This window comes from Schistocerca nitens, chromosome 8, assembly GCF_023898315.1.
Source record: "Schistocerca nitens isolate TAMUIC-IGC-003100 chromosome 8, iqSchNite1.1, whole genome shotgun sequence".
In the NCBI taxonomy this organism is placed as follows: domain Eukaryota; kingdom Metazoa; phylum Arthropoda; class Insecta; order Orthoptera; family Acrididae; genus Schistocerca; species Schistocerca nitens.
The window spans coordinates 358,690,275-358,717,163 of NC_064621.1; the positions used below are offsets into that span (position 1 = coordinate 358,690,275).

Here is a 26,889-nt window from a genome sequence, read left to right on the forward strand (position 1 = left end):
GTTTCACAAAGTGTCTGCAAGATGGGTGCCACAGCAACTGACTCCTGAAATGAAAGAACGACGTGTTGATGCTTGTGAAGAACTTCTTCGGCGCTTTGAACGAGAAGGTGATGGCTTCCTTGCAAGAATCGTTACTGGGGACGAAACCTGGGTTCACTTCCACCAACCGGAAACGAAGAGAGCGAGCAAGGAATGGCGCCATTCCTCATCACCAAAACCGAAGAAGTTTCGAACAGAACCATCAGCAGGGAAGGTTATGCTGACACTCTTTTGGGACGAAAAAGGCGTAATTTTGGAGCATTACATGCCTATAGGGACCACTGTCATCAGTGCATCATACACAGATCTCCCAAAAAAAAATCATCTGCGGCCTGCAATCAAATTAAAGTGACGTGGATTGCTGTCAGCATGTGTCCTTTTTCAACATGACAATGCAAGGCCCCACATTGCCCGTACAACAGTTCCAACAACCACAGACCAGCATTTTGAGTGTCTTTCTCATCCACCACACTCACCAGACCTTGCCCCCAAGTGATTTCCATATGTTTGGACCACTCAAAGTCGCAATGGGAGGAAAGAAGTTCCGTTCTGATAAAGAGGTACGCCACGCGGAGCATGAGTGGTTGCGCGGACTAACAAAAGAATTTTTTTTCTAAAGGAATTTATGCACTTTGGTGGTAAGCGCTGGAGGACTTGCATTGAGCGTGGGGGAGATTATGTTGAAAAGCGATACAGGTTTGTACCACTTCTGCAGAATAAATAATATTTAAAAAATAGTTAAGATTTTCATTTGACTCACCCTCGTATGTATGTACAACGTTTGTTTGTATGTATGTTCTACATCTCCTCCTAAAGCAATAGATCGATTTCATCCGACCTTCATACACTTAAGACTTACTACCTGGGAAGAAGCACACTGATGATTACACCTATCTTCAACAGGGGTTGGGATGGGGATAAGAACGTGGTGACCGAAATGTCTGGAGTAATTTCAACTAAATTTTGTACATACATGACCCAGTATTTGTAATACTTCTATAAAAATGCTCTGTGATAGTGCCTATACCATCCTTAGTGTTGGGCTGGGCGGAGTGGTTTACAGGGAGAGGGAGGGGGGCCGTAGAAATCTTGACATGTAAAAATACTCCATAACGTCCCATCTCAATATCGAACCCAGTATTATTGGGTTCGCTAGGCTCGTAAGTGACAGTCTCGATGGCTTTCACCCCTAGAAGGTAAGCGCACAAAGACAGAGGGATCGGCATCTCTCTGCAACGCCTAAACCAAGACTATTTAACGACTGCCCTATAAAGTTTAACAACTACAAATTAAATCTCAGTATATTGAAAACAAGATTTTCGTGGTTTTGTATAAACAGGCAAAATCCAACTGCCACAATGGCGCGGTCATATTGTCTGCTCTAGCGCCCAGTCGCCGCTGAGTACCGCTCTAATCCGACCAATGGTTCCAACCATGCGTAACTGTCATAGGAGGATACACTGTCAGCCTGAAACATTGCAATATGAGAAAACTACTGCCCATAGATTGATTATTGTGCACCAGATACAACGCACATGCTACTATCACACCGTTTAGCGTGGACAGGGCACAGATAGTTGCTTTCAGGTTCCCATTTCGTTTCAAGGCACTTGACGTAACGGCCATGACATGCAACTGACTTGCCCGATCATACAACATCTTGCATTACTGAACCTATGTGTACGCTCTCTGTAGTCTTTCCAATCTTAAGTCACGTACTTTTAGCATCCTGTTCTACGCATTCTCCGCGTTTAGTTTTATTCTAAATCTACACATCTAACTACTGTTTGTAAGCCTCCGTATAAGCTAGAATCTCTCTAAGTTTACCTTCTCGACCATCTCGAGAAATTGATGTACCACGAAGCAGTATATTGGTTGACACTTCTAGGAACTTGCGCTTCCATAATTTTAACCGAAATCACGGCGTAATGTATAGTGTGCTTCTTGTCGCGTCTGCCAATGGAGTTGGATGAGCACCTCCGTGACGCTTTCGCGGTTACTAAACGAACTCGTGACGAAATGCGCTACTCTTCTTTGGATATTCTGTATTTCCTTTGCGAAACGTACCCTGTAAGCATGCCACAAAAAAAGAGGAGTACTCAAGCACGAGACGACCGAGGGTTTTGTAAGCTACCTCCATCTTTGCTCGGCTACGCTTTCTAAGGATTCTTCCAATGAATCTCAGTCTAGCATTTGCGTTGCCTACTATTTGTTTTGTGCGTTCGTTCTATTTTAAATCGTTTAGGTATTTAATGGATGTGACAGCCTGCAGTGATTATTCAGCATTTGTGTAGTTAAGAAACAATTGGTATTTCCGCACATTTACGTGCAATAATACTTAACTACCGATCTTTGCACTATGCTTCGATGCTTTGCAGGTCTTAATAGTATTATCTGTGTCCAGCATCAAGGATCGGAACGTCATCCTCTGTGTTATTCACACACTCTCTTGTGGTAGCCACGAAGCTGCTTTCATGTCTGCAAATTTCTTACCGTCAAGAACGACACGCAGTGCTTTATGAGCTAAGACCTGCTCAGTGAAACACGAAGTTTGATATTCAGTAAGCCCATATGTTGTTCATAAGGTGACAGTGCGATGTAATATGGAACGGCTTCCGGAAGTCATGAAAACCAGTTTCAACCTGGGCAATTCTCTGAGGCGCTTGGAGTTCTCGTAGAACTTTCTTTATGAGTACTATATGCGTTGCAGTACTTTAAACACTAGGCTCACATACAAAATCCGATGGTGAAATTTTCATTCACATTCCATGACGTTCCCTTCAGCAAGTCTCGCCTTTCCAGTTGATACGACGTCACTTGACCTTACCTCTTAGTATACAGGGTATTTTTTTATTATTATTTCTAAAAGCGGTAGGTTCAATAAAGTGGCTATTTCATTTTCTTACCTCTTTGCGTTGACTATGCAATGAAATTTGGTGGTTGCGTTGCTAACTGTAAGAGTCTATAATAATCGTCCAAGGCTATATTTTTAATTTGTTCCACTTCCTTCTGCCATTTATGATTTCACTTTCGGACAGTCTACGTAGATGAAAAATGCTAAGTTGTGCAACAGTTCGTATTCCATGTAGAAATACACATAGTTCCAAAATCGGGGAAAGGTCCCCGTAAGTAACCGGTAAAAAACCACCATGTGTTGTCAATCCAATATCTAGCTCGACGAGTACTTCTTCATTGTCTTATAGGTTACTGCGTCACGAAAGACAATGATGAGGGGGAACATGCGGTACGCATCTCTTCAAGGAGGTAGGTCGTGCATTATCTTGACCGACAGAGAACTCCGGAGAACTCCAATGAGGACATCAGACAGGGGACCAAGATCAGGACCCGTGTTTCCTCGTATACGTACGGCTTACGACTTGAACAGCTAGAGTTTCGTAAGCAATACACGTGCTTTCAGTGTTCCGAAACCATCAGTCGGGTAGGAATCCCAGCTAAGACGCAAGTCAGCGTTTATGTCTGCAGTGTGCTATACAACACTGGCTGCGTCTGGTTACGTCACTGCGCGGCTCGCAGCGAAGGACGGTGCTACCCAGAACCTGTTCAGCGGCACACTTTCCTGCCCGCCTCGCTCCAACGTCCGACCTTGCTAGGACGTTACCGGTAGCTGCACCACGTTGCGGGTACTGAGCACTGTATGTCTAATCTTTGGTCTCAGTAATCAACCAGGAAAACAAAACAAAAAAAGGCTCTAAACTCTGTGGGACTTAACATCTGAGGTCATCAGTCCCCTGGACTTAGAACTCCTTAAACCTAACTAATCTAAGGACATCACACACATCCATGCCCGAGGCAGGGTTCGAACCTGCGACCGTAACAGCAGCGCGGTTCCGGATTGAAGTGCCTAAAACCGCTCGGCCACAGCGGCCGGCCAGGGAAACAAACTGCGCTAAATTTTACTCTAGATATTTGTGTTCTATTTACTTGCTGTCCAAACTGTGCTTCTCTAGACAGAAAATGATTTTGTTTGTAACACTGTTTACATGCAGAACTCTTCGGTTCCTCGCCAACGAAAACAAATTAACACCCTCAGTTGCAATTAACTTATTTTTTTTTTTTTACGTCAGTTTTCTAACTGGTTTGATGCGGCCCATCACTAGTTCCTCTCCTGCGTCAACCTCTTCATCTCAGAGTAACATTTGCATTAACATTTGCATCCAAAGTTTTCTATTATTTGCTTGACATATTCTCATCACTGTTTTCCTCTACAGATGTTACCCTCTACAGATCCCTCTACTACAATGACAGTTATTCCCTGATGTTTTAACACATGTCCTATCATCCTGTGCTCCAATATTCTTATGTTTCTCTCCTAGCCGATTCTGCGGAGAACCTTCCAATTTCACATCAGTCCACCTAATTTTCAACATCCTTCTACTGCACCACATTTCAAACGCTTCTCTTCTTTTGCAATTTTACCACAGTCCATGATTCACTTCAATACTATGTTGTGTTCCAAACGTACATTCTCAGAAATTTCAACGTCAAATTATGGCCGATGTTTGACACTAGTAGATTTCATTTGGCAAGGAATTCCATCTTTGACCGTGCTGGTCTGCGTTTTATTTCCTTGCTTCGTCCGTCATGGGTTATTTTGCTTCCCAGATCGCAAAATTCATTCACTTTATAGCTTACTAGTTCTCTCTTTGGTCTAACCCTACGCAAGAGTGTAGTGGCATCACGTTATCAGCCTCTTTACGACCCGCCTGTTCAAAATGGTTCAAATGGCTCTGAGCACTATGGGACTTAACTGCTGCGGTCAGCAGTCCCCTAGAACTTAAAACTACTTAAACCGAACTAACCTAAGGACATCACACACATCCATGCCCGAGGCAGGATTCGAACCTGCGACCGTAGCGGTCACGCGGTTCCTGACTAAAGCGCCTAGAACCGCACGGCCACAACGGCCGGCGACGACCCGCCTGTCTCAGGTATCATGACATGTTTGCTGAAAGCCCATCCTGGTCAGGCTCGTAATCTGGTCGAACCACCGCAATGGGCCGCGTCTTCTAGGTCTTCGTCTGTCGACTTTTCCCTCTATGGCACAGAATACAATTTTAGAAACGTCTTGGTCGCAATTTAGTTTACTCATCGTTACGCGTTTCGATACATCATCACAAAATATCTGTGACGAAAACAAGAAATACATTATAAGAAATACTAATCAAAATATTTTTTCATCCATAATACAACAATTTTTACTAACAATAAAACACACCTCAAAGCTCAAGGAAGTGAGCACACGAGTCACTGAAATAAGACTGTCAGACCTACGGACCCAAGTGCCAAACTGCTCATACACCGATAACGTATCGATGAAGAAAATGTTACAGATGAAAGATGGAGTTAACAGTCATATAAATAATGATTGTTGTTTCCTTAGCCTTTCAGCTTCTGACAATGTCACCAAAATATTTCAACTGATCTTGGTTGGCCGGCCGAAGTGGCCGTGCGGTTAAAGGCGCTGCAGTCTGGAACCGCAAGACCGCTACGGTCGCAGGTTCGAATCCTGCCTCGGGCATGGATGTTTGTGATGTACTTAGGTTAGTTAGGTTTAACTAGTTCTAAGTTCTAGGGGACTAATGACCTCAGCAGTTGAGTCACATAGTGCTCAGAGCCATTTGAACCATTTCATCTTGGTTGACAAGAGTCGACAGTCTTGTTCTGATGCCGAGCTGCCTCAGGATCGATTCATTTGTTCGAGGTCCTGTTTGTTTATTATATTTGCAATATGATTCATTACAACTTTTTGGAGGGAGGGAGGGAGGGAGGGAGGGAAAGCAATTCTTGTGTTGTCAGGTACTTTGTCGTTAGGGCGATGTACAATCACCACTTTGGTCTTTGTGTTGCTTATTTCCTAGATACTTACAAAATCGCCTTCTCTCACACGCCATTCTAAGCTCATTAAAGGGAGACGCATCAAGGAAGCCTCTGATTCACTTTCGACGACCAACTGAAGAAATGTGCGGAAACATACTCAACAGAAGAACTGAAGACGATGATCGTTGCACTTACAAGGGGAAGGCTTCAGACACGGCCAACCGATTCGGCTCAGATTTGGCAGGTCGTTTGTGTACAACCTAAAACGAAGGAATCTAAGATATTTTGGGTCAACACCCCCTCACATTCTTGAGAAAATCGCCCATAAAGGTTATGACGAGCAATCAACTCAAAATTGGCAGGATCGATATATAATTGTAAGTAGAGCATTTTTCATCATCTGGTATGGGGTTCGAAACCGCATAATTTCCCAGAAATTGGGGTAAGAAACTTCTACAACTGCCGCTTCTGTACCGACATGCAAAACGCTTTTCGCCGGCAGCGCCGAGAGCGCAATGGCCAAGGTAATTGGCTCGGCATGGGAGAACCCGGGTTCGAATCTCGAAGAAACCAAGCGGATGTTATTCTTTTCGTCTGTATTTTTCCATATCTCAATTGATAGGGATAGGAGGGTTAATAAGGTAAGTAAATCAATAAGGAATGATAATAATAAGGTAGGCAAACTAATTTCCCAACCGCCGTGAGTTAGTAAAGTATTAAACTTTTAAGCCTTGTCACATGAAAACAACTCCGAGTAAGAGTGCTGCGAATTCCTCACAAGGGATCACAGACAGCCAACCGCGCGACGCTTGTTTATAGCGAGGCACGGGACAGTATGCACTCGCGGAGAGTTATGTTGTCCCGGTTGCCTCTTCGTCATATCATAGTTGTGAACCTGGAAGAGTGAAGGTGTCCAGCACGAGCCTTATAGAAGTCAATCGGAAAGAGTTGTTTTCAGTCATTAGGCTGCCGCGAACCTCGCGGATACATGTAGTGATTTTTCCATCGTTAATGCGCCGAATGAAATACGTTTTGTGAATGAATACAGTGTCCTTTCGCAAGTAACATATGACGAGTACTGTATGTAGTTTGTAGTAATTAGCTCGTCTTTTTATGCTGTAGTAACTAGTTATTGTTGGTTGTGTTATATATTTCAAGATTCGAACACGGGTTCTTCGACTCCCAGCCAGTTACCTTGACCGGTGCGCTATCAGCGCTGTCACCGAATAGCGTTTACCATGTGGGTACAGAAGCGGCAGTTATACAAGTTTCTTTCTTCGATTTCTGGAAAAGTTTGCGTTTGCGGACCCCATACAAGATAATGAAAAATGCTCTATTTACAATTATCTATCGATCCCTCCAACTCTGAGTCGATTGCTCTTCACAACCTTTAGGGGTGATTTTCTCAAAAACTCGGGGGCTTTGACCCAAAATAACTTAGATTCCTTCGTTTCAGGTTGTACACAAGCGACCTGCCAAATTTGAGAGGAATCCGTTGGCCGTGTCGGAGGCCTTCCCCTTGTTAGAACTGCAGAACCATTGAATTTGTCCGCCGTCTCGTTGGGGGCTGGTAGCAATTTGGATGGTCCTTGCAAAGACTCGTGACCACACGGTCAGTTGATGGTGTGTTAACACTAGACGGAACGCTTATACACTCCTGGAAATGGAAAAAAGAACACATTGACACCGGTGTGTCAGACCCACCATACTTGCTCCGGACACTGCGAGAGGGCTGTACAAGCAATGATCACACGCACGGCACAGCGGACACACCAGGAACCGCGGTGTTGGCCGTCGAATGGCGCTAGCTGCGCAGCATTTGTGCACCGCCGCCGTCAGTGTCAGCCAGTTTGCCGTGGCATACGGAGCTCCATTGCAGTCTTTAACACTGGTAGCATGCCGCGACAGCGTGGACGTGAACCGTATGTGCAGTTGACGGACTTTGAGCGAGGGCGTATAGTGGGCATGCGGGAGGCCGGGTGGACGTACCACCGAATTGCTCAACACGTGGGGCGTGAGGTCTCCACAGTACATCGATGTTGTCGCCAGTGGTCGGCGGAAGGTGCACGTGCCCGTCGACCTGGGACCGGACCGCAGCGACGCACGGATGCACGCCAAGACCGTAGGATCCTACGCAGTGCCGTAGGGGACCGCACCGCCACTTCCCAGCAAATTAGGGACACTGTTGCTCCTGGGGTATCGGCGAGGACCATTCGCAACCGTCTCCATGAAGCTGGGCTACGGTCCCGCACACCGTTAGGCCGTCTTCCGCTCACGCCCCAACATCGTGCAGCCCGCCTCCAGTGGTGTCGCGACAGGCGTGAATGGAGGGACGAATGGAGACGTGTCGTCTTCAGCGATGAGAGTCGCTTCTGCCTTGGTGCCAATGATGGTCGTATGCGTGTTTGGCGCCGTGCAGGTGAGCGCCACAATCAGGACTGCATACGACCGAGGCACACAGGGCCAACACCCGGCATCATGGTGTGGGGAGCGATCTCCTACACTGGCCGTACACCACTGGTGATCGTCGAGGGGACACTGAATAGTGCACGGTACATCCAAACCGTCATCGAACCCATCGTTCTACCATTCCTAGACCGGCAAGGGAACTTGCTGTTCCAACAGGACAATGCACGTCCGCATGTATCCCGTGCCACCCAACGTGCTCTAGAAGGTGTAAGTCAACTACCCTGGCCAGCAAGATCTCCGGATCTGTCCCCCATTGAGCATGTTTGGGACTGGATGAAGCGTCGTCTCACGCGGTCTGCACGTCCAGCACGAACGCTGGTCCAACTGAGGCGCCAGGTGGAAATGGCATGGCAAGCCGTTCCACAGGACGACATCCAGCATCTCTACGATCGTCTCCATGGGAGAATAGCAGCCTGCATTGCTGCGAAAGGTGGATATACACTGTACTAGTGCCGACATTGTGCATGCTCTGTTGCCTGTGTCTATGTGCCTGTGGTTCTGTCAGTGTGATCATGTGATGTATCTGACCCCAGGAATGTGTCAATAAAGTTTCCCCTTCCTGGGACAATGAATTCACGGTGTTCTTATTTCAATTTCCAGGAGTGTATAACCACGTGTCGCCCGCCCCTGAACTGAACTGTCAAAGTGACATTATGAACGCTCTGTCTTACAAAAAGCCTGAATGAATCATCAGCATTAAGGAACTACAAGTGGTGGCACAGTTTATTAATGGCCAAAGAAAAATGCTTAACTGACAGTAAACTTCGCCAAACATTTATTTGGTCACGAAAATAAATAGTTGCAAACACATCGAAACACATTTACAAGGCGGTCATAGCGCCTTTTGCTTTATTCTTTGCGCCTTATTTTCTTCCTAAATGTCAAATGGTTCAAATGGCTCTGAGCACTATGGGACTCAACTGCTGTGGTCATCAGTCCCCTAGAACTTAGAACTAGTTAAACCTAACTAACCTAAGGACATCACACACATCCATGCCCGAGGCAGGATTCGAACCTGCGACCGTAGTAGTCGCACGGTTCCGGACTGCGCGCCTAGAACCGCGAGACCACCGCGGCCGGCTAAATGTCAAATAACATTGAAGAAAACTATTTTTTTTCTCGCAACAGAGTTGAGATGTTGAAACAATTTTCATTAAAAAAACTGTTTTTCTCTTTATGTTCTTAGTTAAGCACAGTCTAAGCTTTCAATTGGTCCAGGTTTTACAACTGAATTAAATCTTTTTTTTTCCCCTTTAACAGGTCTCTGGTTTCTTTCGTGTTACAACACCTATAACAAAAGTAACAAGTCCTCATCCAAACTTTGTAATGTGTTACGAAAACAAAGCCACCAATAAAATTAAGGAGACCCAAACGCACAAAATCCACTACTTTAACAGCAGTGACCGTGGCGAGAATATGTTAACCTTCTTTGTTAGCAGAAGTCAAAGCCAAAAGTTTCCTCCCAGGAAAACTGGACAGTAACGTGACGTGACGTTCCGCTGACGCTCAGTGTGATTACCGCTATCTGAAACGCAGTGTGAAATGTTTTGAGGTTCCTTCTGGTGGCGTCCAGTCGATGTTTGTCCATCAGGTGCAACCTTCCGTATGAAAATCGGGCGCCAGCGGTCCACAGAATGTGTACCTGGTCGTCTTCTGCTCTGGACGTAGCGCCATACAGATTCACGCCTGTATCGGGCGTAAAAGACGAGAAGACACTGATGACCAGACGTCGACAGTGGCACGAATTGGAAAAATTGTTGCAACTAGAAAGCCAGGCAGGATCATCAGGAAACGTTCGCTGGACCCTGAGCAGTGAGCAAGTGAGTTACTCGAGAGGACTTCATCTTCCGCATCGTAACTGCGCAGTCCAACCCAGATCGTGCAGTGACAGACGCAACTGACGGGTTTAAAGTGTTAATCTATACGGTAATGGTTGTTCCCGAAAGAACGGTGAATATTCAGGGATTTGACAGGAACGATCATTCGAATGATATTTCCTGTCATATCCTTCCATTCCTCCTGGGACACCATGTAAGTTGTTAAGGACAGGTCCTGTCTTGGGTAGACCAGTAGAGAGGCAGCTACAGAAGCGTCTTACATTGCAGTATATGAGACCAAAACCGGGCATCGTAGTGGGGGCAGCCATAGATTACATTTATGATCTTCAGCGAACAGTGCAAGATACATTCGAAACATCGACCAGCCCAAGAGAGAAGATTTGGCAACAGGTGGATGTAGAATGGTACAGAATGTGCTCATATGACGTTTGGCAAGCCTGTGATCATTTATATGCACCAGCGCAGGATTCCACTGCAGCTACAGGAGTCAACATAATGAAACTGGCGTCAAGGACAATCTAAACACAAGTAGTGAATCCAAACTCCACCAATGAAACTTCGGAGGTTGTTCAAGGATATTTTCTGTGTAATTTGGTATAAGAGGCCTGAGGATTCAGAATAAAACTGCAATTCTGATCTAGGCGCGCAGTCCGGAACCGCGCGACTGCTGCGGTCGCAGGTTCGAATCCGGCCTCGGGCATGGATGAGTGTGATGTCCTTAGGCTAGTTAGGTTTAAGTAGTTCTAAGTTCTAGGGGACCGATGACCACAGCTGTTAAGTCCCATAGTGCTCAGAGGCATTTGAACCATTTGCAATTCTGATTTGTTTTCTTAGTCACCCCATTTACATTTGTAAAGCCTGTGTATGCAATTATCAGAACATACAGCAAAAAACACAGTAATGGAGATGCAAAATCACTGATGGTGTTACCGTCGCTGAGCGGTAGAGTGAGGAGGAGGATGGGGGAGAGGAGGAGGAGGAGGAGGAGGAGGGGGGAGGGAAAAGTGCGCAGGAGGAGGAGGAGGAGGGGGGAGGGGGGGGAAGAGTGCGCACTCCTAGGCATATTACCCTGTATCGCTGTTGAAGTACGACTAATACTGACAGAAAAACAAAAGCAATACAGAACTAACCAGAACTTGATGCAAGTATGAGGGCGATGGGTAAAGTGGGTATTGTCGTTGTCAATAGCTGATTGAATGGAACAAGTTTGCTTTCAAACAAGAGATACATCTCACTCCGATACTTACACAGCCGCGCACACATTTTCAGTACAAACCTGATACAAAGATAAATTATGGGGCAGGGGCGGGTAGGATAGGGTGAACGTAAGTAAACAAACAAAATGCGACATCTCTTTAACGAGCCACTGGTAACTATGGGTTCCTTGTAGCAAAATGCTCGTGGAAAAACAGCCCTGAACAACCTCACAAATTTTGTCGGTGGAGTTGTGGATTGCAATGTAGATGGATGAGCTCATACAGTGTAGAGCCTGAAAAATAGGTGACAAAAAAACTTAATACACGTGGACCAACGTTTAAGAATTTCATTCATAACGTTTCAATGGAATATGTCAACAGTTCAATCTTTTTGCAGACTTCTGAGCAAGGATAGTGCAATTGAAACGGAATTCAAATATAAAATTTCCTTCAACCAATTTTCTTGGAGTAAAAGTACCAATTCTGAGATGTACCGTTAGAATTTTAACCGACTAGTTTCTAGTGTTATTCATTTTAAGGGTGACTGACGCGTATTAATTCTTTCTACATAAACAGAAGTGTTATACTTCACAACAAACTTAGTTTTGCTCACTAATAAGCTCCTTGGGTTCCGTGCTTATACTGTCCTGCTAAAAGAACTATGATTAATATTTTTGATGCCGTTCAAATACTCGTATTTGAAGTTTTTGTGAGGGTCCAGTGGGGAGAACAAGTGACATTCCTGCATCCTTGACTACAAATATTACTGCTATTAGGGAGAATCAAAGCGAGATTGGTACTATGGCAAATCTTTCTGGATTGAATTCCCAAACAAAGGTCATCTTTTTCATCAATTAATTAATATTTTGACAGGACTGTTGCAGGTAATCTAACAATTAATGGAAAAATAAACCTAATTCTAATTGTTACAAATAAAAATCAATTTATTTTCCTTGAGCAGAAATAGAGCTTTCCAACTGGAAGTCAAATACTTAAGAGATGATGAAATATTGGAATAAAAACAACTCTGTTCATCTGTGGTGTACATTTAGGGAGCACGATATCAATCAAACTTAAACAGTTTCATTAACAATTAATTAGAATGTATTGGAATAAATTTATATAATATTTCTCGAGCTCACGGTATACTGCTAAATAACGTATCGATTGCTCTAGAAGATTCACTAGTGATAGCTGACTTGTAAACAGATTTTCATAGAGTCCTGTAGCAATCTAATGACATAATATTAGAGTTTAGGTATTAATCCTTCGTAACATGCGCTGATCGTCTTTATCTGCTACTAGAGCAATAAAAGAGAATGAAGACCCCTTTGATCACAACAATAAAAAGGATCTTTCGAAATTATTACGTAATATGTTTACTACAATGGCACGTTTAGAATCTATTTAACCACAAAAAAACTATCTTCAATGTATTAAGAAATGAGTAATGTGGTCGATACGATCGCCACATGTGCCGAGATGCTTAATTTCGATCTCCGTCGCCGACATGCCAAAATAACAGATGTAGCACAGGCGTCAAGTGTGTTTCCCTATGTTCAAGTCATAGTGATAATTGAAGGTGTAAATTAGCTTCATTGGCCAATCCCTGGCCCAATTTTATAAGAACCAGAAGAGATTTTATTTTCACATATATGTGGAGGGCGTCGACCTCGCTTCTCAGCATCTATCGATCAGTACAAGCCACCCTGGCGCCACACCCTTCAACGCGGCACCCCCTAGTACTAATCTAAGGAAAAGTTTAAAAATTAATTCATTGCTACATGGCAAATATTTAGGTCAAAGTAGTACCAAGAGTACTATACAGTCCTGCACAAGCATTATTCTCATCCTCTTCCAGTGTAGCAAAAACATGAAACAGTTTACTTGGCAAAAACAGTGTCCCAAACATTAAGATCCGTGGCCAGAAAACACAATGAAACTAGAGGTAACTTAGATAGGAAGCAAGAGAAATTTCCTGTGCACAATTGATTTGTACCTCATCTAACCTAAAATTAATTGTGTGTGTGTGTGTGTGTTTATGACAACAGCCCTGCTATGTCGCCAAAGACGCCTACATTTGTCACTTTACGGAGAGATTACCGACACTTCACAGTCGTGGTAGTATAGTACGCTAACTGTGATGAAATAAGCTTCCTTGTATGTTGCTGACTAGACGCAAATCAATGGAAATTTAGGCTACTGTTAACTGATAACGGTAATGTCAACTTCACGCATATTTCTGATACTTTAAGACTTAATAATTGGTTACCTCTCCCCAATAAGATGAATTAGAAAAAATACTGTACTATGATAATCTAATCTAGGTATCACAGTAGCATGTGGAAACAAAATCATGAACTGCCACACGTCCACGAGTGTACTAGCAAATAACCAATAATAATATTGGAAAAAAACTTTTACACCTTATACCTAAACGTGGCAATTTTACTCTTAGAATGTCTTTCATATTTACTGTATTCGCTAATGCTCTATGTGACATGACGATAGATGATAGGCAAAAGCAAGTGGTTTATTGGCAACATTTTACTCAGACTTCTGCTATCCTAGAACCTACCACTAAAATGTAACTTTTTTTTTTTTACTGCAGCACAAAACTAATAATTAAAAGCTACCTTGCCACTACTACATAATTACCACATATATAGACAGTAAATATGTACCGATGCCGACAATCAGTAATTTCGAAGCAGACTGTCAACACATCACAAAATCGCTATCGAACCGTAAAAAGTTCAAGAGATGTCTAAATAACTGAGATGGCTCTCAAAAAACACACACACACTTATTAACAGACAGGTTACGCTAAAAGAAAAGATCTACGTGCCTTCACTCAAGACTTAACGCTTCCTAATGCTTAACAAGGGTTTCCGAACTTTGTTTACTAAACTTACAACAGGTTTATGTCGTGTTTCCTGACGTTACGGTAAGAAGTGGTTAGTTATAGCAATAATAGTTCTAAAAACCGAACTTACCATGGCATTAAGGAATTGTCGGTTTATGGGATCAATAATTAATGCAGTGTGATAACAATAACTAACGAAATAAACGAATTAATATTAAAATACCCACCTTGCCAATGGGCCGCTCCTTTTCGCTCTCTGGCTGAGTATTTTCTCCACCACAGAGATGTTCCCATTGCGTGCTGCTTCCAACAGCTCTTGATCCTTGCCCATGTCCCATTTATTTTTCCACTACGCACATGACACAGAATTAACTTTGAAAATATACAACTGACACTACATTTACAAGATTACAAAACTTCATTGATCGAGCGCTGCCATGTTGAAGCGCTACGAGCGCCTCTAGCGGCGTCGCGTGAGTGAGTAAGAAAACAGACGACGCGAGGTGTGGAGAAAGTTTCGTAACGAGTGTTAGTGAGTGTACGCAGGGAATGAGTGGTACAGTGGCTTATAAATATCTGTACGTGTGTCAATAATGTGACAGTTTACCCGGCAAATATACAACAACTAAGTGTCACCGTACTTCGATTACGATTGCATTTCATGACGTAGAATGAGTGTAATTCCAACTAGTGAGAATGTCGTATTTAATGTTGATTCAGTGTACGAAGTCCAAGCGCAATTCCTTGCTTATCCTTACGGTACTGTGTTGTTCAGTGTTTTTGCCGGTTAGCGCTCAAACAGCAGATATTAATACATTTGTAGAAGGTTAGTAAACGTTAACCTTAAGCATGCAACCTGTGTGTAGAATTTTACGTTGACCGATTTTTGATGTGACGCTCGGGAAGAGTTAAAGTTTCACAGCATATTGTTATCCGGAGTTTTGAAGAGTGTCATGCGTAAAAGATTAGCCCAAAATTACAGTTGTAGCTATGCTTTCTGTTTTTCATTTACAGATGGTGACACGATCAATCTATCTCTTCTTAACTACAACATTCTTGCTTCACCTGGAGCGATAGTAGATCAGTTTATAGACATTGCACCGTCCAGTATCATAGCAGTAAATGTCACACATATTCCGCCTGATGGTGGATTTGTATTATTGCAAACACACGCATATCAGTATGAGATTACTCTATCTTACAATAAGGTTCTTACACCACATACGTATGTGAACGGAAGCAATATTGGCTTGATACGAGAAATTAAAGGACAACCGCATGCACAGTTCTTTGTTCATAACACAAATCCTGTGAGAAACATTACTGTTATGGTAGCAGCACAGGCGTACAGCGATGAAGGTTGGTATAGTTTTTATTTTTGTCTCTGTTGTCATATTTTTATCTTATCAGACGTTTGTAGACAGTAGGCTAATTAGTTGTGCTAATGTAACAAACCGGGTCATTATTTCTGATTCATTCATTTGTATTATAAGTATTCAGACTTGGATGGAAATAATAGCCCACTTATAATTATTACTGTGGAATAAAATATCGCATGCTGTGTGGAGCTAGTTTCCTCTACAGACTAAGTAATGTGGCACACAGTGATAACAAATAATGTAAATTATGCTAAGTCAGTCAATTGTCTCTGAAATAAATCTGTTGAAATTCTTACTCTGCTATGTAAAGTACAGCATTTAAAATTTTTTATTCACAGCACCAATACCTGGAGGATGTAACATGGAGTTCAGTGTGGAGATTGCACCGTATCTGAGAATAACAGAGACAGAGGCAGTTATTATTGTGGACAGCCAGCCACCAGGAGTGTCAACCCTGCCTAGCAGTTGTGAATTTTCACCTCCATCTGAAGTATTGATGTACCATATGTATCTACCAGAAATGGATTTTTCAAGAGAGACATACTTCAGAGCACTGAGAGCCATGATGACAGTGCAAGGTATAAAGGATCATGGACTGCTGGTTAGTGTACTTTCTACAGTCAAAACCAATATTTTGCTTGATAGAAACAGTAACTTCTGTTAATGCCAATTCAAGAAAGATGGTATATCCATTAGTAAAATAAAACTAAGTCTGTATTTAAAGATTAATGAAACAATGTTACAGATTGAACCAAGTTTAATTGGCTCCTCGTTGAGACGGACTTACAATGCATATCGTGGAACTGGAACAGTATATGGGGCAATTGCTACATCAGGTTTCTCAGGTTCTGCTTATGTTCCTGCTATTACATATGGATGTAGTGGTGAAATAGCAATTGACTCGTGTGAAGTATTACGTAAGTGATATTGACTTACGTGCCAACAGAAATAGTGAAGTCATTCTTATATGAATTATTATTAAATTTTCTTTTCAGATACGGCATTCTCAAAAGTTTTGTGTGCTACAGCTTTCTTTCTGGGTATCTTCCAGTGCTTTTTTGGGCACAGGTTTTTTAGAACAGGATTGTTTCTGGCAGGATTTTTATCTGGTGGAATTGTGACCTACATAATTTTAACACTCCAAGATTCACTCAGTACAACAGGTAAATATTAGATTATTGTGACAGCAGGTCAGTATGTTTTAAATGCATTTCAATTCACTTGCAACTTTTATTTTCAGTTTTAGAGACAGTTTCTGTGATATTGGGCATGCTATTTGGAATAGTGTGGCTGTTGTTGTGGCGTTGCTGTGGAGTACCTTTGATATCAATACTTTTACCTTCCATGACTTTTGGATTTTTAATTGCATCTACCTCAATGTATGCAACACTGGGTAAGATCACAACCTCAGTGTTTGTGAATTATTATGTTGTGGAAAGCATCAGATGATCTTATGAATTGTTATTTACAGCTGACATCCCTGTGTTGAGGAGTGATACAAATTTCTGGGCTGCATTTGTGTGTATAATGTTGCTAGTAGTACTTGTGGTACTTCTCTGCCCACCACTAATGAGCAAGAGTAACATTATCAGTTGTGCAGTACTAGGTGCATATGCCACTATAATTCCCATTGATTATTACATAGGCTCAAATCTAAAATATGTATTGGTGAACACGATAAGGAGAGCAACAGTTAGTGGCTATAATGCTGCTGTTATTAATCCTCCATTCCAGTTTCGAGGTAAGTACCTAAATTTGTCCATTGTGTATGGGAGATCATTAAATATAAACAATTTCTACTGTTTTCTATTTTATATACTTCAACAGTTACCTATTATATAATGCATACTGACAGAGAGGATCCATTATCAAGGTGATCCCTTATTATTTCTGATTATTCATGTGCATCAATTTTTTGGGACGTGTGCAAATTCATATTATCCACTCTTGTGCCATATTTTTTTAGATTTATTTAGCAATAAATAAAAATGACTCTGCTGATCATTCCTACATTTTTGTGTTTGCGTTAAAGCAGTTTCAGAAATATTACTAACATGTAGGCTCTTAGAATTAGGTGCACTTTTAAACCAGAAAGAAGGAGATAGATTATGATATAACATAATAGTGTTATAAGAACTGCTTTAATTTTAAATGGGGGTTAGGGACAAAACAGACAAGAGACAGCAAATTAATAACTGCCATTTTTTGTCATCTTTTCTGAAATATTTGCCTGATGTGTAATCCTGTATGGAAGTGAAACATCAGCAATAAACAGTTCAAACATGAGAGGGGAATAGGTGCTTTTGAAATGTGGTGCTACAGAAGAATGCTGGATATTTTAAGGGTGGATACTGAGTAACTTATGAAGAGATACTGATTTGAATTGGAGGAAAAAGAAATTTATGGCACTATGTGACTAAAAGAAGTTATCGCTTGAGAGGACTTATCTTAAGACATCAAGGAATCATCAATATGGTAATGGAGGGAAGTGTTGGTTAGTGACGATGGAAGGGGGGGGGGATAAAAATTGTGTAGTGAGACCAAAGGATGAACACAGTAAGCAGGTTCAAAGGGATGCAGGTTGTAGAAGTTATGCAAAGATGAAAAGAATTGCACAGGCAGATTAACGTGAGAGCTGCACCGGACCAGTCTTCAGACGGAAGGTCACGATGACAGCAACAATTGAACTAATTATTTATGCTGTTGTTTACTTGTTCCTATTTGTGCAGTGGTTCTGTCTGAAAGCTCAACTTAGTTTTCTTTTATGCTTTCCTCACCTGTTCAGCCTCCTCTACCCCTGAATAGAGGGACCCCAGGTTCAAAAATTCTGTGTGTTTTTGTATTTTGCTGCTGTTCAGTTTGCTTTTAAACTTCTAGTGCATCTTATATTACAGTTTCCTGTCTAGGTTTGTGGCATTAATTTTTTATATTTTTAATTAATGTAACCATACCTCTCATTGAATTCTTCATGAATTAACTGAAATTCATGAAATACTTTAGGGAATGCTATTAGCTTTCATGCGTTATCATACTGAAATTGTCATTAAATTTGCTGCTCTGGTATTTGAATTCTATGTTTCAGATGTCATTCTTGTTGCGGTGTGGATTTCATTGACAGTGCTTGGCAGTTGTGCACAGATATGGCAACAGAAAGGAAAACCGCCATTCCCACCGCCACCATACAGATCTCGTTATGGAAGACTAATAGATAGAACACTTTCTAGCCAAACTCCGCTTATGATAGATGCTCGTATCCCATATGGTACTGTACCAGAAACCCCAGCATCTGCAGAGCAACGCTTCACATTTTTGCCAAAAATGCCTCGCATCTCTCTGCCTATTGGGAAACTGTGATATGGAGAAGACTGATGCTCCACATTTCTAATTATCTTCTTTGATTCTGTGTGTTGACAGCATTAATACTTATTCTAAGTATGACACAAACTGTTGAAAGAAGCTCGAGTGAAATATGGCTTCAGTAGTAAAAGTATAGTTTGGGCCCAGTGGTGTTTCTAAGTGTTTCATGGAGCAACATTGCCAATCTGTGAACAATAGAGAAACACTGCCATGATTGGCACTGGCCCTGATCTAGACTTTGGCTGGCTTCTGTTGGTTGCTCTGCATGCGAATGGCAGTGATGATTAGAGCTGTATCACTGTGGTGATGACTGAAACTCAGTATTTTATTTCATGGTAGGATTTGCTATGATTTTAAAGGGTGGTGGGTGATGCTTTGCCCTGTTTGTAACTTATGTTGTGTGTGTTGACAGCTTATGAGAATGTAGCAATACCATTCCATTGGTTTACTGTTTCAGTTCTTATGTAGGACCATTTTGAAAGATGGTGACAATATCTTCCTTCAGCATTAACACTTAGTGCTTAGTCTAGAACAGCACCTTAATCAATATGTGTGTGTGTGTGTGTGTGTGTGTGTGTGTGTGTGTGTGCGCGCACATTTTTAACATATTTGCTACCAGCTGTCAGACAAGTGGGTGCTATTCTCATGTACAAATTTTTAGCTGTTTAACACGTTTTATTTAAATTATACCAGTCACTGTGTTCAATGTATCATACATTTTATTGATGTTTTTGAATTCAGTTAAATAAAACTTTTTCAACTTTCATGTCTCATACAAATATATTTTTCATCGTGACCACCCATCCTTAAATATTTGTTTGCTACCTATCGTAAATTGTATGGAGTATGATGCAGTGAAAAGAAAAGAATAATACACATTGCTATGTAGCCTTAAAGTGTTGTTTCAGTTTTATGCAATGTTGTATTTGTTATTTTGAAACAGGTCAGGTAATGAATTTGCAAATTTGTCAGTACTTAACCATTCAGACATGGGAAGGGCTTGAAATACCAGTTGTAAAATCTCTGTTCCTCCATCTCCCCATACACATTTGTCTGTGTGCTGTTTAAGAGGAATGTGTGTTTGACAATTGAGCTGTAGTGTTACACATCATTCTATATTGCAGTGGATCTCTTTTCTCATGAAATTTTTTAAACTCCAAAACATGGCCACCATGTGTCTGAAATGTTAATATAGAACTATGTTAACAGTTCAAGAAGAGGTACAAAAATTATGGGGCTACAAGTATACTGGGAAAAGTGCAATGGAAATAGTATTATGTTTTGCTTGATGGGTAGTGTACTGTATTGAGAACTGAGAAAACAGTGTGGTAACTTTGTGTCTATAATGCTTCTTTATGTTTGATTCTGGAGCTGTGGATTAACCTTTCATCTTTTTCCCATACCTTTTCACCTCTATAGCCCATATGAAGAAACTGTGGTGAGAAAACGAGTGTGACTCAATGAAAGTTGTTTTTATTTAGACTGTATATGCAGTGTCTTAATACAGTCTGCTTTTTCTTATAAATATTTGTGTGTAAGAGACTGATGAGTGTACGTAACACACTGTTATGTGACAATAGGAATTATTTACTGCATGTGAATTAAAAACCTTCACTTCAAGAGGAATTACAACCGGCTATATTAATAATGCAAATTTCTGAGGAAATGGGTAAAGCATTTCACATTCTGGTACAATACGTTTTACTTATTAAAAGTCATTTGAGATTTGTATTCTTTTTTTATTACTTTATCCACATAAGATCTACACACTGACAGATATGCAATGTTTTGCTTACTCCATTTAAATATTATATAATCACAGCAACAAAGTCAATATACATGACATTCATTATTGTTACATTGTTGTCACTGAACATATTTCTTAAAATTTGTTCCTAAATAAAACAGTTTAAAACCTTTCTGGACTTTGACCAAAACTGCATTAGGAACTAGAAAAATGTTTTCTTACATTTAGATAAACATTTACATCTATTGTATGAATTAAATAATTCAAGAACCAGAAAATAAATGCAGCAAGGAGGGTTGAGAATTGAATGTTGTTAATCTAAAAACTACTAAGTGATGTAAATTTATACTTCCAGTTTTCTGACTTTTCATAAGGCACACCTTTCAGATTCATGGTGCAGAACCCAAACTGAAATTCATTACAGGTGTACTACTTTATGATTGGTTCTTAAATACAGTAGTCTTGCATGTATTGTTTTCATCTTAGCCTCCCTGCTACATTAAAACACTGTACAGATAGGTAAGATCTCTGTGTTCACCATATGTTCAGGATATGGTGGGTCAGTGTATTACAAGAAACTACCAGTAAATATTTTTGGTACAGTTTTCCCAACACAGTTGCCATTGAACATGAAGTTTGAAATTTGTGGAAGCTATTACTGCATACAAAACCTTGTGAAGCTAACATTAATCCTCAACAATATTTCAGAATGTAGAATAAACAAAAAGTCCTTTCAGAAACTTTATGTACAAGTGCACTATCTACATTTGTGGTTTGGACCCAAAAGTTTCACAGAGTTTCTGTAGTTCTTCAGAATTGTAATATAATTCATAATGGGTTTAAATTCTGTAGTGAGTTAAATGGTCAATATTGTCCTACATTTCACATTGTAAAAAGAGGTGATATTGTGATGTGTGTAGGCTAACTGTACCATGTCTGTTGAAACGTGTCAAGATTCTACAGAAATTATTTAGTTAAACATTGAAATAATACTTATCTTTACAATTTATTCAAATTGCCAAGACTGAACATGAGTTTAATGTATGCATTTACCTATTTCACTTTAATCAGATTGTTTTATTATCGTCAAGTTTTCTCGATTTATGTTCACTTAAAATTAAGCCTATTTTAATCACACACTGCATCCTAATATATTTGCCGAGCACACAGTTAACACACACTTTTGTGTAAGCATTTGTACAATTACGAAATTAATGACTATACAGTACATCACTGCACAGAAATGAAATTAATACTGTTAAGGATACTCAAACCACTGTTTCAAAATTTTAAAATTTCTGTGTGCAAAACTTTTTGGCACATTTTCTTGCTGGTATTAACCCAACAATTGCTGAAAGAACAGTTGTATGTGGGTTACATTGTATTTACTGTGAGTTCTATCATTCACAAGTACCCTGTGATCCGGTTCAAATTGTTCTTCTGTTGAATATTCTTCACTGCTGAAGACACCAGTTTTGCAATTTATAACAGTTAAGTGTTGCACAGTGGGAAATAATAATGAATACTATTTGTGTAGAAATTATTTAATTATGTTTAATCTGTCACAGAAGACTGTATGTCTTTTTAATTTTGTGACAGATGTCGCACAGATAGAAGTACAAAAGTAAATTCACCCCCCCCCCTTCCCCTCTGCACCCACTGACCCTGTCTGCAGACTACAAGGGCACTATTTTGCTCTGTATTACTGTTAAGGAAGTGTAATGGGAAGTTATTCGGTACTGTTTCTTTCGCGGTAATTGTTCTTTTCTCTATACTTTGTGGAAAGTAAAAGACTTCTCAACAGTGAGTTAGCTTCTCAAAATAGTGACATTCAGTTCTTTGGCATTAGTTAGTGGTTCTTTAACAATATAACAAAGCAAAATGTTACTGAAAGAAAAGGACAAGAATGTGTCCTTCATGTGTCATATTTAATATGCTGAAATGGGGAAAAAAGGTTACTGGGAAAGTTGAAAAATGTGCTAGTTTTGCATGTTCAGGTGATCAGCAATCACATTTTCCTTCCAGTCCGTATGTAGAAGCCCAGTTACAAATCTCTCTGCCGACTGCAAATTTAACGAAGCACTTCAGTGAAAATTACATGCACCAGATGGTGAGGAGGATGTGGAAATACAACAATCTTTATTGCCCACATTCGTTCTGTAGTAATAGCTTTTTGTAAGCCTTGTTGACTGGTGGTGAGAGAACCCACCTCTGCAGTTTCTTTCATAGACTTTTGTCGAAAAGAGAGGAAGAGTCTCACTTTCAGACGACGAGGCAGCAAGGAATCACGACGCCCACGGACTGCTTTGGCCGTGCTGGTGATCCGCCGCGTCTAGTGACCAACGTGTTTTATCGTTTATTTTGAGACGCGTTGCGGAGGGAAGCTGTGGTTCGTGGTGCCCGATGTCGTGTGCGTGTGGTGTGATCCTGGCGCGCTCAGCGCTGCTGGTGGTGGTGGTGGTGTGCGGAAGCGGCGGCGGCTGCGAGGCTGAGCGCGTCCAGCGAGGAGGCGTCGCGCAGCGCCTGCGACAGCGGGGACTGCGGCGAGCAGCTCTGCGGCGTGTCCTCGCCCGTGCCCGTCGAGGTGGAGGCGGCGGGGGCGGCGACGGCGGCGGTGGCGGGCCCCGGGGGCGGCGGCAGCGGGTCCTCCGGCGGCTGCAGCAGCAGGCGCGCCGGTGGGAACCCGAACAGCTGCGATCACTGGATCCGCGGCCAGTAGTTGGACGTCAGGTCCGGCCCCTGGCTGGGGATCTGCACCGGCACCGACACGCCCGCCGAGATCACACCTGCCGGGAGAATAACAACTCAGTCTCACCTGCTACCACAGCATCTGCTTGCGCATAAGCTGCTCAAAACTAGAAAGAACGAACATAATGCCTTCATATTGAAGGGGCTTCTGGATTACTGTCCAATGTGTCTTCATTGCAGTTAGAGTTGTAAAACGCCAGTAGACTACCAAAGTAAGAGTAGAGTACGGTAATTTTCCAAGTAGCTTTGGTCAGTTAAGGTCGTACCCGTGTTACGTGTACATTAGGTGTGTTGCATACCATACGGGCTTTACTTTATCTTTTTCTTTGTGTTACCGAGCAGTATTTTACTAGGTTCCACTATAAACCGGAAGCGATGAGCGGTGTAGAAAATGAGTGAAGCATAAACAGGGTGTTTCACAATTCATATTATACATCTAGAGATTGTAGAGGGGACTTAGTAGATCAAGTCTTACGCAGGGTCACATGTCTGGGAACCTTAGAGATTACACAGCATCAAAGTCACAGGCGCCGGCGCCTTTATGTATATGCAGGGTGATTCCGTAATGATGTTACAAACTTTTAAGGATGATGGAGAATAATAAATCTATCTCGTTCAATAGACCCATTTTAGAGCCCATGTTTATTAGACATTACTTCTTGTCTTAGTCCATACAACCACCTCTGAAAGTTGCCTACCCTAAATTCTTAGCAACAGCAGTAACAGTACAAGTAGTCCACTGTCCGAGGTATCAGTATTTTTTGCTTGTGACGTTCGACTGGGTCGTTCCACAACCAGGAACCCTGACCTCAATTTAATATACTCGTATTTATCCGTTTCCATCATCCTTCAAAGTTTGTAATATCTTCGTGGAATCACCCTGTATATACATACAGTTACAGGCGCGTATAACTTAGACGCTATGTAGCGTCGTTGGACGAGTTTTCCGGACATGGGTTCTTATGTAAAACTTGATCTACTATGTCCCCTCTTCAACCTCTCTAAGCGTGTTACTTGAATCGTGAAACACGCTGTATACAGGGCTGAGCAACCTACGAAACCCTTTTCTTTTGCATAGTTATCATTCTGTGTGCTACTTAAAAGTATTTATAGCGGAATTGAAATTATCAATATTTAATTCAGGCTTTATTCCAAAATCGTTGGTTTCTAACGTGGAACAGAGGGACGTTTTGGTAAAAATAAAGAAAACAATACTGATTTACCATCTAGCGCTAGGAAACGCAATTTCCTGACCAAAAAGGTAAAGAAAACCCGCAAAACAAAAATATATCAAACATTGCTTCACTTCATCGAACTTATATAGAACACGGTTCTGTAATTCGTAAATAACTTTCGCATTTATCAGTAGCAACAGGAATCTTGCGCCGGCCGCGGTGGTCTCGCGGTTCTAGGCGCGCAGTCCGGAACCGTGGGACTGCTACGGTCGCAGGTTCGAATCCTGCCTCGGGCATGGGTGTGTGTGATGTCCTTAGGTTAGTTAGGTTTAAGTAGTTCTAAGTTCTAGGGGACTGATAACCACAGCAGTTGAGTCCCATAGTGCTCAGAGCCATGTGAACCATTTTTGAATCTCTTGCCTTTCATTATGATAATGAATGTTCTGATGACAAAATAACTACATATATTATGTTTGTACATGAAAGCTATTTTTGCATCAAAAGTAACTGCTTTGGTTACTTAGAAGTGTAGAAGTTACACAATCAAATAATTCTTATACTTACAAAATGCTATTTATATTCTGTAAGAATATAAAATACCCAATGGACTAACACTGAATGATGTGCCGTTCTAATTAAAAGATAGAGTAGTCGTCGGCTCCCAATTTCGCTGTTACACGATCATTTATGTATATACTATCGGTAATCCTACCATTTAGTACGTCGTTTATGTTATGTATCAAAACTTCCGAACTGTAGTTTTGGTAGAGTGCAACTCTAATTGTAGTACTTTCAGTCAACGTTCTTTGTATTACAATGGTGAAACCTTATGCAATATTTGGCTGCACCGAAATATATGTGAAAGGAAGTAATATTTCGTTCCATAGGAAAATTTACTTTAAAAACATAAACTTGCGAACATATTTGTCCGGACAAAGTCAATGAATTTGCAGCTGAAGCTGCAGCTGTGGAGTGATATCGTTTCCCAGCAGACGCCAATAGTCTACTATTTGAGAGTTGTGATCTGTGTCTACATATTACGAACTGAATCATATCTCGTAAAAAATACGTTGGTCCTCAGATATGAAACTCAATGAATGACGAAGTCTGAGACGACAAAATGGTAAATTCTATTTCACTATAAGTATCTTCTCTGTAATTAACGTTTTCTAACATATTATTATTAGCTTGACAATGTTTCAGTATTTGTACTCGATTAAGCAAAAGACATAAAACATAAACGCCAATTTCGTCTAATATACTCGTGTGGGAGCAGTGAAGTAAATGCCTCACAATGCAACAAATGCAGGCACAGAGAAGCTGAAATTCTGTCGCTTGTGAAAATGAAGTGCGCCAAGCAGTCCGGAACCGTGCGACTGCTGCGGTCGCAGGTTCGAATCCTGCCTCGGGCATGGATGTGTGTGATGTCCTTAGGTTAGTTAGGTTTAAGTAGTTCTAAGTTCTAGGGGACTGATGACCACAGCAGTTGAGTCCCATAGTGCTCAGAGCCATTTTTGATAAACATCCCATTAACATCGGGAATTTCGGAGAAATTAGGTTAGCTGTAGCAATACGAGAAGTCGTCCGACTGTTAAAATCAGTGCTTGATTTCAGATGCGAATGAAAAAAACTGTTGGCTCCACTTTACATAGTGCATAATGAAAAACACTTGGCTTGTAGCCCTCCGTGGCGTGATTTAGATGTTGGTTTCAAACGTGAACACGGCAGAGATAGAGCGGTCTATGATGTAAGACAGTGGATTTCAACCTTCCTATAACTATTATCCTTCAGTGTCATCAGGTATTGATTGGCTGGTACTCTCTCCCCCCTTTATTAACATGTACATCAGCACTTTACTGAAGTTTGGAATGAAAAATAATTGTCTTTGAACACTTTCACTTTTAAAATGATGAAAAGTAAATGATTATTTGACTTTTGTAGGTGTTTTATTAAACCTCGAACTAATGAGACAACTGTTACTTTTTTTATTTTTTTAAGCAATCTTTGCTCTTGGAATGATGAAACAGTTCTCATGGCATCGTGAGTGCTACCAACAACTCCTCCACAGAAAATAATGCTTACTGCTGCTACTACTACTGATTATTATTATAATACAGCCTAGGCCATACAGTGGCATAATAGTCATTACGTTGTTACTGTTGTGTTGCGTTGCCAATTAGCTCGTTTATCTGTTGTGAAGCGAATACTGAAGCAATATCTGCTCCATTGTGGGAACT

The 26,889-nt window shown here is 41.3% G+C and overlaps 3 protein-coding genes across 3 annotated transcripts in view; 1 reads left to right on the forward strand and 2 right to left on the reverse strand.

Annotated features, from left to right (window-relative positions):
• Positions 1–14,678, reverse strand: part of LOC126199566 (ankyrin repeat and SAM domain-containing protein 1A-like) — a 576,756-nt gene extending 562,078 nt beyond the window's left edge. The window contains exon 1 of the mRNA XM_049936488.1: positions 14,474–14,678. Coding sequence (XP_049792445.1) covers positions 14,474–14,577 — 104 coding nt within the window. The 5' untranslated portion in view covers positions 14,578–14,678. The remainder of the gene's footprint in view (positions 1–14,473) is intronic.
• A 61-nt stretch (positions 14,679–14,739) lies between these two features.
• On the forward strand, positions 14,740–19,746 carry LOC126199254 (transmembrane 7 superfamily member 3-like). Its single transcript, XM_049936052.1, has 8 exons — positions 14,740–15,072; positions 15,261–15,605; positions 15,964–16,226; positions 16,371–16,542; positions 16,621–16,788; positions 16,866–17,018; positions 17,097–17,366; positions 18,708–19,746. The coding sequence occupies exons 1-8, from the start codon at positions 14,943–14,945 to the stop codon at positions 18,977–18,979; spliced, it is 1,773 nt and encodes a 590-aa protein (XP_049792009.1). The 5' UTR covers positions 14,740–14,942; the 3' UTR covers positions 18,980–19,746.
• Positions 19,747–23,426: 3,680 nt separating this feature from the next.
• LOC126199567 (paired box protein Pax-6) overlaps positions 23,427–26,889 on the reverse strand; it is a 370,240-nt gene continuing 366,777 nt past the window's right edge. The window contains exon 9 of the mRNA XM_049936489.1: positions 23,427–23,515. Within this exon, the coding sequence (XP_049792446.1) occupies positions 23,427–23,515 (89 nt within the window). The remainder of the gene's footprint in view (positions 23,516–26,889) is intronic.